We start from the raw sequence: 12500 nt of genomic DNA, 5'->3' as shown, positions 1-12500 counted from the left end.
ATTTTTTTTAAGTCGGTAAAAGTGGCTGAGGAAATTCTGTGGTTTGTGGGTAAAAATGTGAAGTTTCCTGCCCTGGTTATTGTTGCCCAAAACCCTGAAGAAATACCAGCGGGCACAGCTGTGCTGCAGGTGTGAAGAAACATTATTACTGTGTATCAGTAACTCATCAAACAGTGCAGATGCACGTGGGTGTTTTAGTTATGAAGCAACAGTATTGTTTCAGTAAAAAAGGATCAGAAGCAATCTTGGACATATTTTACTTTACAATCCACTGAAATCAGGCCTCCACTTCATTTCTTCAGCTGTCAAAATTCACCAACTGCCTTCTTTATTTCACCAGCAAACTAGATTTTTAGAATAGAACAGGGCCTCTATTTAAAAGTGTGTTACCTGCCAAAGTAGCTGCTAGTGTAGGTGCACAAAAGATGCAACAACTGGATTACAGCACGCAAGATTCAAATCAACGAGAATATATTGATTTAGAGTTACCGTAATGGTGTGACAGGAGTCTTTCACTTTAACATTATGCTTTTAAAATGGTGGTCCAGTTAATTCCTGACAGTCTTCTTCCTCTGTGTCTCCTGTCAGTCGAAGGAGAGTCGTCTGCAGGACTTGTTGGAGGCGAAAGCTCTGGCTCTGTCTCAGGCCGACCGCCTCATCGCTCAGTATCGCTTCCAGCGAGCGCAGGCTGAGGCCGAGGTAACATTCACACACTCCTGTTGGATTTCACATGGGGCAACGTGATTATAGCTAAAATGATTATTATTTTTAGTTAGTTTGGTAGATATTACGAGCATGAATATCAGTCACAGTTCCTCTCTGATTCAGGGAACAAATTAACATCAACATCTTGACCAACAGCAGGTACTCTGAGTGAAAGGAAATAAAATGACATTAAATTAAATGTTTCCTTCATCACCCTGTTGAACCAAGCAATAGAGTAACAACAGAGTAAAATCAGTGTAATATTGCGGTATCAAGCCTGACTTTACTTGGCAGTACAGTTCCCATGGTCTTATCTAGTACTTTCATAATGGGAACTGGAAAGGCCGGTAAGCAAATGTTTCCAGAGTATTACATAGTAATTATTCAGTACTGATTGCACAACTTACTTCATTAATATAGTACTGTTATCATCAGATCATTTATTTGTCATCACCAGAAATTACCGGCATTTAATGAGAAATTACAGATTATAATTACAAATAGTTTCTTGTTATTACCAGAATTTACCAGTTACTTCCTGATAATTTCAATGTAATTACACAGTAATTACCCTGTAATTTGTGTACTGTAATGTGAAGTGCTGCTGATTTTTTGGGGCTTTTTTGCTGTTATTTGATAGTTTACAGTAGAGAGACAGAATAGATGAGAGAAAAAGAGGGGGTGACATACGACGAAGGTCCCAGGCTGAATTTGAGTCGTTCCTCTGTCTTTCTGGTATCCGGTGTTGACTCCGCGTCTGCGTCCCCAGGCTCGTAAGCTGGGCGGTCTGCTGAAGGAGGCGGAGCGGCGGCGGGAGGACCTGCAGGGCGAGCTGGGGAGCCAGGTGCTGGAGGTGGAGCGCTCCAAGGCCGACATGGAGGAGCTGCTGCAGCACAACGCCCGGCTGCAGCAGGACTCCCAGGAGCACCAGGGCCTGAAAGGAGCCTACAACACTCTGCTCAACAGGTCAGACAGACATCATTTTCATATAAATCAGGGAGTCCGCAGGTCCTAAAAAGTCTTAAAATGTCTTGAATCCTATTATCTAAACTCAAGGCCTTGAAATGTCTTGAATGCAGTTAAACATAGCATTTTAGGTTTTTAATTTAATCTTGGAGGTCTATAAAGTATTGCAGTTTCTTGGTTTTTCTGGTGAGAAATTATCCCAGTCATGCAGATTCTTATAGGTCTACAGTTGTTTTGATTTTCACATTTATTTCAATTGCAAATATACAATGTATACGGCTATAACGAAATGGATGTTGACATCTGATAGCCAGTAGCTCCTCATGCTCGGAAAGCCTAGCAGAACAAAATGAAGTCTGGACTGATGCTCATATTCAGATATTTCTTCATGTGTTCTTAATTGGTATGAACACCACAGAAGAAGAGACAGACAAGTCCATCATGCTGAGATAAAGTTACAGGAACTGGAATAAGATTTGTTTTGACTCTCTAACCTGCAGGATGACAGGTCACCAAAACTCTGTCCAATATTAAACAAGCTGCTCGTGAGTCGTGTGACTTTTGATTACAAGCCCTGGTTTGGTTATAATTGGTCAGTGTGAAACTAAACGAACAAACTTTCCCACTGTGGTTCAGACCAAAGACAGTGAACAGTAGGTGTTTGTTTTCCTGTGCAGGTTCAACGAGAGCGAGCGTCTGCTGAAGGAGCTGCAGGCGGCTCACATCGCCCTCACCAAGCAGAGCGACAGTCTGAGGAAGAACCACGAAGCGCTACGGCTGCAGCACGACAAGTGAGACACACACACTCACACTCACACACACACACACACACACACACACACACACACACACACACACACACAGCCTGAATGAAAGCCTGAATGAGAAACTTGCAGAATGACCCTACTTTGTTAGTTTCCCTTTGACCTCACCTCTTTCTTCTCTCTCTCTCTCTCTCTCTCTCTCTCTCTCTCTCTCTCTCTCTCTCTCTCTCTCTCTCTCTCTCTCTCTCTCTCTCTCTCTCTCTCTCAGGACGGTGTCAGTGTTGGAGGAGAGGGAGGAGAAGATCACATCCCTCCATTCGGAGCTACAGCAGAGAGACGGTGACATCACAGGTCAGTCTGACGTCAACTTGCTTCAGACAGAGCTCTGTTCAAAATGTTGGGTTTGATTGACATGTTGGCTTATTTTTATGTGTGTGTGTCGCTAACGTTTCCTCAATACTGCAAAAACATTTTCAGATTTGCTTGAAGCGGAAACTGTTTTTTCTTTTTTCCAATAAAGCTAATGTATATATATATATATATATATATACTGTATCTGTTCACCACAACCCAGAAATCCCTTACTCACTGCCGTTCCCATGCATTAGAATATTGACAAGTGCATTTATTTGTTTTTGTATGTAAGTATGGCCGACATTAGCTGACACTAAAGGACAATAACAACTAGCCAAAAACGAATCAATTCTTGAAAGACCCTTTCCATTTTTTCTCACAGATGTATTTTATATGAAATCAGTGACAATAACAGCTTGCCCAATAGTAATCATTTCTTGACTATTTCCATTTTTTTCTGATGAATGTAGGTTTTTGTTGTTGTTTTTTTGTTTTGATGTAGTTCTATGTTGAGGAAGCCTATGTATTTGCTTCAACCCAGATAATAGAAACACACCTATTTTTTGTGACATTTCAAAAATTCACTTAAGATTTGCTTGACAGATGAAAACATAGCTAGTATCTCCATCTTGTTGACTGCATCTCAATCTGTCTGTCCGGTCCTTCCGTCCATCCACACGGTGTAACGAATCCCCTCCCCTCGTCTGCCAGGTCTGCGCGGCGAACTGCGAGCGGAGCAGGAGCGGGGGAAGGAGCGGGACGGAGAGCGGAGGGAGCTGGAGGAGACAGTGGACGTCCTGAGGAAGGAGCTCAGCAAGACGGAGCAGGCCAGGAAGGACGCCAGCATCCGGGTAATGAAGGGCGGGAAGGGGAGAGAGGCTGTCTTTAAAAACACTGGAGACATCAGGCGCGATGGTTTCAAACACGGCAGTCGATTTCAACGACCCGACACACACTGGAAGCATCAAGTGCTGCAGCAAACCATCTTTTATTTGGTTGGTTAATAAAGTCACATGGACTCACAGGTAGCTTGTTTTGGTGACCTGTCATCCTGCCAGGTTAGAGATTTCCGTGGTGGGGGAGGAGTAAAAACAAATCTGGTTCCAGTCTGTAACTTTCAGGCCACCTGAGTTCAAATAGCATCGTTCTCACCTGCCAAAACTAAAGGAGTAAACGCTCCAGAGTTTGAATAAACCGCTCCAAACATGCTTGGTATGAAAACATTAGGGATGCACCGATACCGATACTGGTATCGGTATCGGTGCTGATACCAGGCTAAAATGGAATATCGGTATCAGAGATTTTACCCAAGACTAAAATCTGATACCGAAAGCCATGAGTAACATGTAAGAAATAAAAGCAAACTGTCTTGATTTTATGCATTTGTGGCACATAGAAGCCTGTATTTCTCAAACGGTGGGAAAAACAAGGATTTTATCTCAATAATTCTGTCCATTGACCCCAAACTAAGGAAGTAAGCCTGCACTGTTCAGTAAAAGTAACGGATCGGATCGGTACTCAGTATCGGCCGACACTTAAACTTTCATACTCGTAATCGGTATCGGCATTGACAAAGTGGCATCGGTGCATCCCTAGTAAACATCCTCAGTTTGAACTTGGAGCATCCAGACCAAAATGTATGTTTCGTTTGACATCACACCTCACATTACTATTCGGTTCAGTGGGATGAACATTAATGTGATTATTTAACATGTGATTTTGCACACGTGAGCCGTATTGTGATGTGTATATAGAAAAAAATCCTTATGATTATCCTGATATTTGACACAATCCGGATACGGGACATGTTAATACCAGGTGTAACCGGGGCCTCAGTCACATAAGGACCCGAGCCTGGGTGTCTGTCCCCTGACCGCTCTGTCCCGTCTGCAGGCGTCGTCCCTGGAGCTGCAGAAGGGCCAGGTGGAGGCCAAGCTGCGGCAGAAGGAGGAGGAGCTGAACAAACACTCCGCCATGATCGCCATGATCCACAGCCTGAGCAGCGGCAAGGTGAAGAGCGACGTCAACCTGTCGCTCTGAGGGACGCGGCGGAGCAGATGAGTGGAGACGGAAAAAAGACTTTTAATGATTTATTAATGAGTTGAATAAACCTGACGGACTACAGTCTAGAATTTTAAATTTTAATGAACTTTTCTGCCAATGAACTACTATTTTAATGCCATGCTAAACCTCTGTTTTAATGTTAAGGTAGTACTGTCACCTGTGTATGTGTTTTTATACGTGTCTGTCTTTATCTTGTTGTTGTTTGGTAATAAATGATGAATCTGTGTTGGTATTGAGTCTAGCCAAAACTGTATGTGTGTCTGTCTGTGATATTTTCCTTCATGGTGCTATAAGCATCTAATATGTCAAGAACCTCTGAATAAATCCAATTAGACCACGGACCCCTATTTCATCAGATTTTGTCCAAAAGAACCACATCTGATAAAGTTTTTGTAGTTAGGATTTACTACATAATTTCATTACTGTCTATACTGTAGGTGGGAAGATAAGAGTGGTTACAGGGAAATGTGAACAAAATAACTTCCAGGGAATCAAATATCTGACATTAAACCATCGGGGATGCTCTGAAACCCCTTCATGGACCCCTGGAGGTCCCCAGACCCCAGTTTGGGAACCGGACTTTTCCATGGAAAGTCCTGGAAAAGTTGTGGAATTTTACAGCTGAGCCGTGATGCTGAGTCTAATAACTCCATTGAAACAAATGTGTTGTAAGTAACAAAATGCACCATCCCTCCAAATGTCATCAAAATCAAAATTTGGCATTAGGGCCTTCCAAAGTGTGAAATATTGACCTTTTGAAATGTAGCGCCCCCATCAGGTCAATCAGTGTATTTTTTTTTTAAACACCAGAACACAGGGCCAAACTGCATGATCCCTCCAAGTTTCAGCAAAATCTGACCAGTGATGTCTGAGATATGTTTCAGTAGTTAGTAGAACAAAAAATCACTGATATTATGATATAATAATATTATTATAGGAATTTTAAGTGTGTGTGTATTACTCAATGAGTTTATAGTGATCTTATTGGACCATAATATTTGGTAATGCTTTAGATTGGGAGGATGGGAGACTTATAGAGACTTAAGTATGGTTTTATAGTTACACCATAACTACTAAGTCTCATTATTACAAAATTCTCACCCCTTAATTCCCGTACTTCTTGTTTTGTTGCCCTGTAACTACAGCATTGTACCTGTAATTATTTTATTAGTACCCCATAATTACAAACTAGTTACACCGTAATTAGCGGGCTGTAATCTTAAGTTTTACCTAATTTCCCTATGGTGGACTTATAGTTTTACTGTCATATTTTTATAAAATCCCTCAAAAATCCTTCATAGTTTTTGTTTTTGAGAGTTAAAACAGGTTTGTACTAATTTTCTCTGACTACAAATTCCAAAATACAAGTTCAGAATCTTTCCTCGCTTGTTCTCATGATGTTTTTGGGTCTGATTTACCTCCGTACCACTCCGCTCCAGCCCCCCTGTCCCGTCCTGTCCCGTCCCGTCCCGTCCTGAGTGGAGGGAGGCAGCCAGTCACCGGCCTGCAGCGTCTGTTTTCTATTTTCTCCCTGCTGTGTTTCTGCAGCTGCTGCCGTCCGTCAGCCGCGCAGCAGAAGGTCGGTGGGAAGGACTCCGGACGGGAACCGACCATTTCACCAACGAACCACCATGAAGCTTCACCTTGTGGGACCGGGAACGCTGTTTCTGCTCACACTCCTCTCCTCTGGTCAGTCTGATCATTCATATTATTATTATTATTTGATCCAACAGAATACCTGCTGCTCCGGGGCAATGAATTCTCTTCTTATTCTCTTTAATCAGAAAGTTGCTGGAATGGAAACATAAATCTGTCAAAACTTATTAAAGATAAACGTGATCAGTTGGGTGAAATATTACTGATCACACAATGTTGATCATATGAATTAGAGTTTGACCCATGTGGGTTTTTGAAGGCCGATACTGATGTTTTTGTATCGCAGCTGTCGATAGCTGATATTTTGTGTGATATTCAACCATTTTTAACCATTTTCACGCCAAACAATTACAAGTATTCAGTGTTTCCACCCGGAGTTTTCTTCTCATCAGGGTGGAAAAGCCTCTGAAACAGCATTCAGACCATCATGGGACACTAAAACTCTTTAAGGCAGAGTGACATCACACTTATTCAATGGTAGAGAAACTCTGGGACACAATACTGCCTTTAAATGAAGAATTCATTTACAAAAAGCACAATTGAACAATTAAATTAAGAAAGAAAATGTGTTGAAAATAAAATGTCTCTGCACGTTTTCAGAGTGTTTTTCTGTAGCTGTGGTCAGGAGGAACCTCCATCATAACGAAGACGGACGATACCGACTTGCTGATATCTGATATTTAATAAAAGGCCGATATCAGCAAATCAAAACAAACAAAAACATGTGTGTGTGTCTGTTCGGAAGTATTTTAAAGGAGGATTGCGGCTGGTTATTTGCAGCATTTGGATCTCTGGATCAGCAGGGAGAACAGCTGCCATGATGGACTGAAATATGACCACCTCATATTCAGGCCTGTTTGTTTTTGCTCTGTGTGTGTGTGTGTGTGTGTGTGTGTGTGTGTGTGTGTGTGTGTGTGTCAGGCTGCTGGGGCCGGAACGAGGAGGAGCGTCTGATCCACCACCTGTTTAAAGAGCGAGGCTACAACAAGGAGCTGCGGCCCGTCCAGAAGCAGCAGGACGTCGTGGACGTTTACCTCGCCCTCACTCTCTCCAACCTCATCTCTCTGGTGCGGAGCGTGTGTGTGTGCGTGTGCGTGTGTGTGTGTGTGTGTGTGTGTGTGTGTGTGTGTGTGTGTGTGGAGGGGCTACAGGGAGGAATGGGATGGGGATTCACATGTTGTCAGCAGGGAAGAGAGAGCGACACAAATCGGGGCTGAAGGAGCTCATGAAAATGATTGGAAGGATTGTCATTTCTTATCGATCAGGACAGATACAGTCTCGAGTTTTTAAAGGGGCATGAAGTAATCTATAACCTTTACCAACCTCTATTAGGGATCAGTAGTAATAGAGCCTTTCACAAACATGGCTGCCGTACTTCCACAGGTTATAGATCTGTTCTCTCCACTGCCAGCAATGTTAAGAAGCAACTTTCTGTCTGCTTCGACTGTCTGTTGTCACTGATTTTATTAGTGTAAAAAAGTGATTGATGAAGGGTCACAAAATGAACTGAAGAAATGACCCTTTAGCATTTTGTGACCCTCGATCAGAAGCATTTTATCAAATCTGAATCCAGTATCGAATCTGTCAACAAATTATGTAAAAGGTTCGAAAAGGGATTGGAAAGCGTTCGGATCGAACGCTTTCCAATCCCTTTTCGAACCTTTTACATAATTTGCTGGGTCAATTTCAGTCCGTTTCAAAAACACGGCAACTCGTTAACGTTTATGTGACGCTAGCGTTGATAAATGCGTAGTCGTCGCACTTTGCGGCCCCCTGCTTAGTCAACAGGGGCAACAGGACGCAAGCGTATGACATCATCGGCGGGGACCGGGGAGGGGGAGGCGTTCGATAAGAGGATTCGATCGACTTGGGGAATTAACACCCATTGTGGAACCCAAACCTAATCTTCTGCTAATTAGTTTCTTTCTTCTTCTGCACCTGTAGAAAGAGGTAGATGAGACGCTGCTGACGAACGTGTGGATAGAACATGTAAGAAAATGAGAATTAATTTCCTCTTTTAACTTTAAATGGAAAACAACGCTTTCACACGCACAGAAATATTTGTTGAATCTGATGACTGCTTTGTTCCGAATGTTCCTGCCTCTGTGTGTGTGTGTGTGTGTGTGTGTGTGTGTGTGTGTGTGTGTAGACCTGGACTGACTACAGGCTGTCGTGGAATGTAACAGAGTTTGACGGCATCGAGGTCCTGCGCCTCCCGTCCAGCATGGTGTGGCTGCCGGAGATCGTCCTGGAGAACAAGTGAGATGATCTCTCCTAAAACCCTCTCCCTCTGACATCACGGCTTGGGAGTGTATTCATTTCTGATTGGCTGTAAAAGGCATCCGTTATTTTTGTTATCACGTCAAAGCCGCTCCAGGCAACTTTTCTACGTTGGCGGCTCCGAGCGACGGTTAGAGGTAACTGTCTGAAAACGGTTTGAACTTCAAAACCCAGAAATCCTGAGCAGTGAGGACAGTGAACTTCACAGCTGTCTCTTGAGTCTGAAGTAATTTCCACCAATCACAAGTAATGTATTAATAATAAAAATGTCAATCCTGGATCAGCTGGTTTGGACCAAAATTGGCTGTGTGCCTGATTTTAAACCATTCGATTATTTAGTTGAAAAATAAAAGAAACCCCAAATTGAATCTAATCTATGTCTTATAGCTGAATTTAAAAAAAAATTACAACCAAACTGATTAACTCTTTAATTTGCACTTTCTGTGGTTGCTTTTTCTGTGTTCTAATAATTGATGTGAAATGTCTCCGGTGTTGTTAATCGCCCATAACCTTTTCACATCTGTCAAACAGCTGCATGATCGTTATAAGTTAATTATTATCTGGAAGCTAGAAAACCTCCGTTCAGAAGTCACGTTGCATTTTGAGATGTCAAGAGAAAAACATTTTAATGATCCTGCTTGACAACCGTGGAAAATGTAAGGACAAATTATTTACACCATATACATTTCACTTGAATTATCAGAACACAGAAAGAGCAACCACAGAAAATGCTGATTTATTGTTTTGCTCATAGAAATTTAATAGGCCTTTTTTCCACGTCATCGCCATTCTTATCTCCTTACTTACAGGTGTGTGTGTGTGTGTGTGTGTGTGTGTTCACCGCCCTCTCCGCCCCTCAGTAACGACGCCCAGTTCCAGGTGGCGTACTACTGTAACGTGCTGGTGGATCCCAGCGGTCTGTGCTACTGGCTGCCTCCCGCCATCTTCCGCTCCTCCTGCTCCATCAGCGTCAACTACTTCCCCTTCGACTGGCAGAACTGCACCCTCAAGTTCACGTAAGAGAGCCGGACCCCGAGTGTGTGTGTGTGTGTGTGTGTGTGTGTGTACGTCTGCTGTAGTCCGTGTGTGAAAAAAGCTGTATTTTATGTATCTGTGTATGTGTGGCTGAAGGTTATTTTATTTATGTTTATGTGGAGTATTTTATATATGTGTATTCTATCTCCTTATCTGTTTATTGTTACTATTTTGTCTTTTACTGTGCAGCACATTGAGCCTCTGTATGAAATGTGCTATACAAATAAAATTGACTTTACTTTACTTAAAGCTCCTTAAAAGATAAGTTTGGTGATTTTGTTGCTATATATAATTTGTCTCTTCCATCCCTGTAGTATTTGGACCCACAGACAATATTGATTGTTGATTGAAATAGCGAGCTCTGTTGCCTCTTGCTACTAAGAATAAGTCCAAATAATATTTATATATTTGCTTTTCAGCTCATTTCCACTGCTAACTGTAACCCCGACATATTCTCTGATACATCATTCCCTAAAAGATCATGTAAAAAGGATAAGCATCCATTCACACCGCCCTGAACAGTGCGTCTAATGCCCCTGGACAACACAGCTGATTTTAAACTCCATTTCCCATGTTGCTTTGCAGCTCTCTGACCTACAACGCCAGAGAGATCACGATGCTCCTGAAGGAAGACGCGAACGAAACCAGCAAGTGGACGGTGGAGTGGATCATCATCGACCCTGCTAGCTGGACAGGTAGATGTCCGGGCCATCACACACACACACACACACACACACACGCACGCACACACACACACACACACACACACACACACACACACAATCATGTAGTGATGCACTACAGCTTGGAAATTTCACACTCTGACTTGTGTTTTGGATTTTTACACATCAACACACACTCCTTTAGAGGAATGTGGCTGGAAATGTACACACACACATATACACAGACACACACACACACACACACACACACACACACACACACACAGGATGATAGGATGACTACAATCTGAATTGATTGTTATTGATTATCTGCGACCCACAAGTTAAAAAAAACAAAAACCAGAGATCTTTACATTTTGCATTTTAGATATTCAGGTCACAGTTACAGTAGAATAGAGTGCAACAGTAGAATCATTTTCAATTTCTAAATCACCAATATTACAAGCAAGCAGTAGTGAGAAGCCATAGTTCCTTGGCAATATTCCTGTGTGATTATTTAAGAACGAAAGGACAGGAAAAAGTACGAGAAATAAAATCTAAGAAGGTGGTAGAAGGGATTTTTTTTTTTACCATAGGGAGAAGAGTTATTAAATCATTAAATATGATTAAATATCAGATATCGGCAAGTCAGTGTCGTCCTCCTCTGATAGGATGGAGGCTCCTCTCTGACCTCAGCTACAGAAAAAGTCTGGAAAACCTGACATGAAATTTTATTTTCTTGGCACATTTTATTTATTTATTTCATAGTTAAATGATGTATTTTTGTAAATGAGTTCTTCATTTAAAGGCAGTAATGTCTCCCACACTTTCTCTACCAGTGAATAGGAATTGCCTTAAAGAGCTGCTGACACTAAAATAATTTCATCAGTCTGGGTTTCAGTGGAGAGTTTTAGTGTCCCATGATGCTCTGAATGCTGTTTCAGAGGCTTTTCCACCCTGATGAGAAGAAAACTCCGGGTGGAAACACTGAATACTTGTAATTGTTTGGCATGAAAATGGTTAAAAATGGTTAAATATCACACAAAATATCAGCTATCGACAGCTTCAATACAAAAACATCAGTATCGGCCTTCAAAAACCCACATAGTTGATATGATCAAAGTCCTATGATAAATAATATTTCACCCAGCTGATCAATCACATCACATTTGTCTTTAATAAGTTTTGACAGCTTAATATTTCCATTCCAGCAACTTTCTGATTAAAGAGAATAAGAAGAGAATTCATTGGATCAGCAGGTATTCTGTTAGATCGAACAATGAGGAAAACAATGAATATTTTTTGGTGTGAAAATGGAAAAAATGAATGATATTGGATATCAGCACCAAATACTAGCTCTCAGTAGCTTCAAGACAAAGAAATAGTATTGGTATCGGCCTTCAAAACCGATATTGAGAATTTGGGAAGGCGAGCTGCAGTGTATCTTAACCTCTCTCTCCCTCTTTCTCTCTCTCTTCCTCTTCCTCCTCGTCGGGCCATAATCTCCCACAATCCCTTGCGTGTGTCGGTTAGAGAACGGCGAGTGGGAGGTGATCCACCTGCCGGCCAAGAGAAACTCCTATAAGCACATTCCCATGGAGAGCAACAAGCACCAGGACATCACCTTCTACCTCATCATCAAGCGCAAACCGCTCTTCTACATCGTCAACATCATCATCCCCTGCGTGCTCATCTCCTTCCTCGCCTCGCTCGTCTACTACCTGCCCGCCGACAGTCAGTACAGCCTCACCTGAACATTCGCCATATTGATTGATTATCGATTACTTTTGAGGCGGGAAACGACTCGGCTTTTTAGATTACAGAAGCGTGGCGGGAGGACGATGTGGAAATGTGAACAAACACTGGACACACAATTGTTGTACATCTCTATGTCTCTAACGCTGTGTGTGTGTGTGTGTGTGTGTGTGTGTGTGTGTGTGTGTGTGTGTGTGTGTGTGTAGGTGGTGAGAAGATGACCTTGTCCATCTCGGTGCTGCTGGCTCAGTCTGTCTTC

General features: G+C 42.2%; 2 protein-coding genes across 2 annotated transcripts in view; both read left to right on the top strand.

Annotated features, from left to right (window-relative positions):
- cip2a (cellular inhibitor of PP2A) overlaps positions 1–5093 on the top strand; it is a 13910-nt gene extending 8817 nt beyond the window's left edge. The window contains exons 16-21 of the mRNA XM_078291353.1: positions 589–699; positions 1475–1671; positions 2349–2462; positions 2704–2786; positions 3501–3640; positions 4683–5093. Coding sequence (XP_078147479.1) covers positions 589–699; positions 1475–1671; positions 2349–2462; positions 2704–2786; positions 3501–3640; positions 4683–4829 — 792 coding nt within the window. The 3' untranslated portion in view covers positions 4830–5093. The remainder of the gene's footprint in view (positions 1–588; positions 700–1474; positions 1672–2348; positions 2463–2703; positions 2787–3500; positions 3641–4682) is intronic.
- Positions 5094–6484: 1391 nt separating this feature from the next.
- The window catches only part of chrnd (cholinergic receptor, nicotinic, delta (muscle)), a 9720-nt gene continuing 3704 nt past the window's right edge, over positions 6485–12500 (top strand). Inside the window, exons 1-8 of the mRNA XM_078291355.1 lie at positions 6485–6542; positions 7431–7576; positions 8454–8498; positions 8659–8768; positions 9650–9805; positions 10410–10519; positions 12020–12220; positions 12448–12500. The exon at positions 12448–12500 is cut by the window's right edge and continues 59 nt beyond it. Of these exons, the coding sequence (XP_078147481.1) occupies positions 6485–6542; positions 7431–7576; positions 8454–8498; positions 8659–8768; positions 9650–9805; positions 10410–10519; positions 12020–12220; positions 12448–12500 (879 nt within the window). The remainder of the gene's footprint in view (positions 6543–7430; positions 7577–8453; positions 8499–8658; positions 8769–9649; positions 9806–10409; positions 10520–12019; positions 12221–12447) is intronic.

This window comes from Centroberyx gerrardi, chromosome 22 (assembly GCF_048128805.1).
Source record: "Centroberyx gerrardi isolate f3 chromosome 22, fCenGer3.hap1.cur.20231027, whole genome shotgun sequence".
Classification (NCBI taxonomy): domain Eukaryota; kingdom Metazoa; phylum Chordata; class Actinopteri; order Beryciformes; family Berycidae; genus Centroberyx; species Centroberyx gerrardi.
This window is presented reverse-complemented; position numbering and strand designations above follow the sequence as displayed.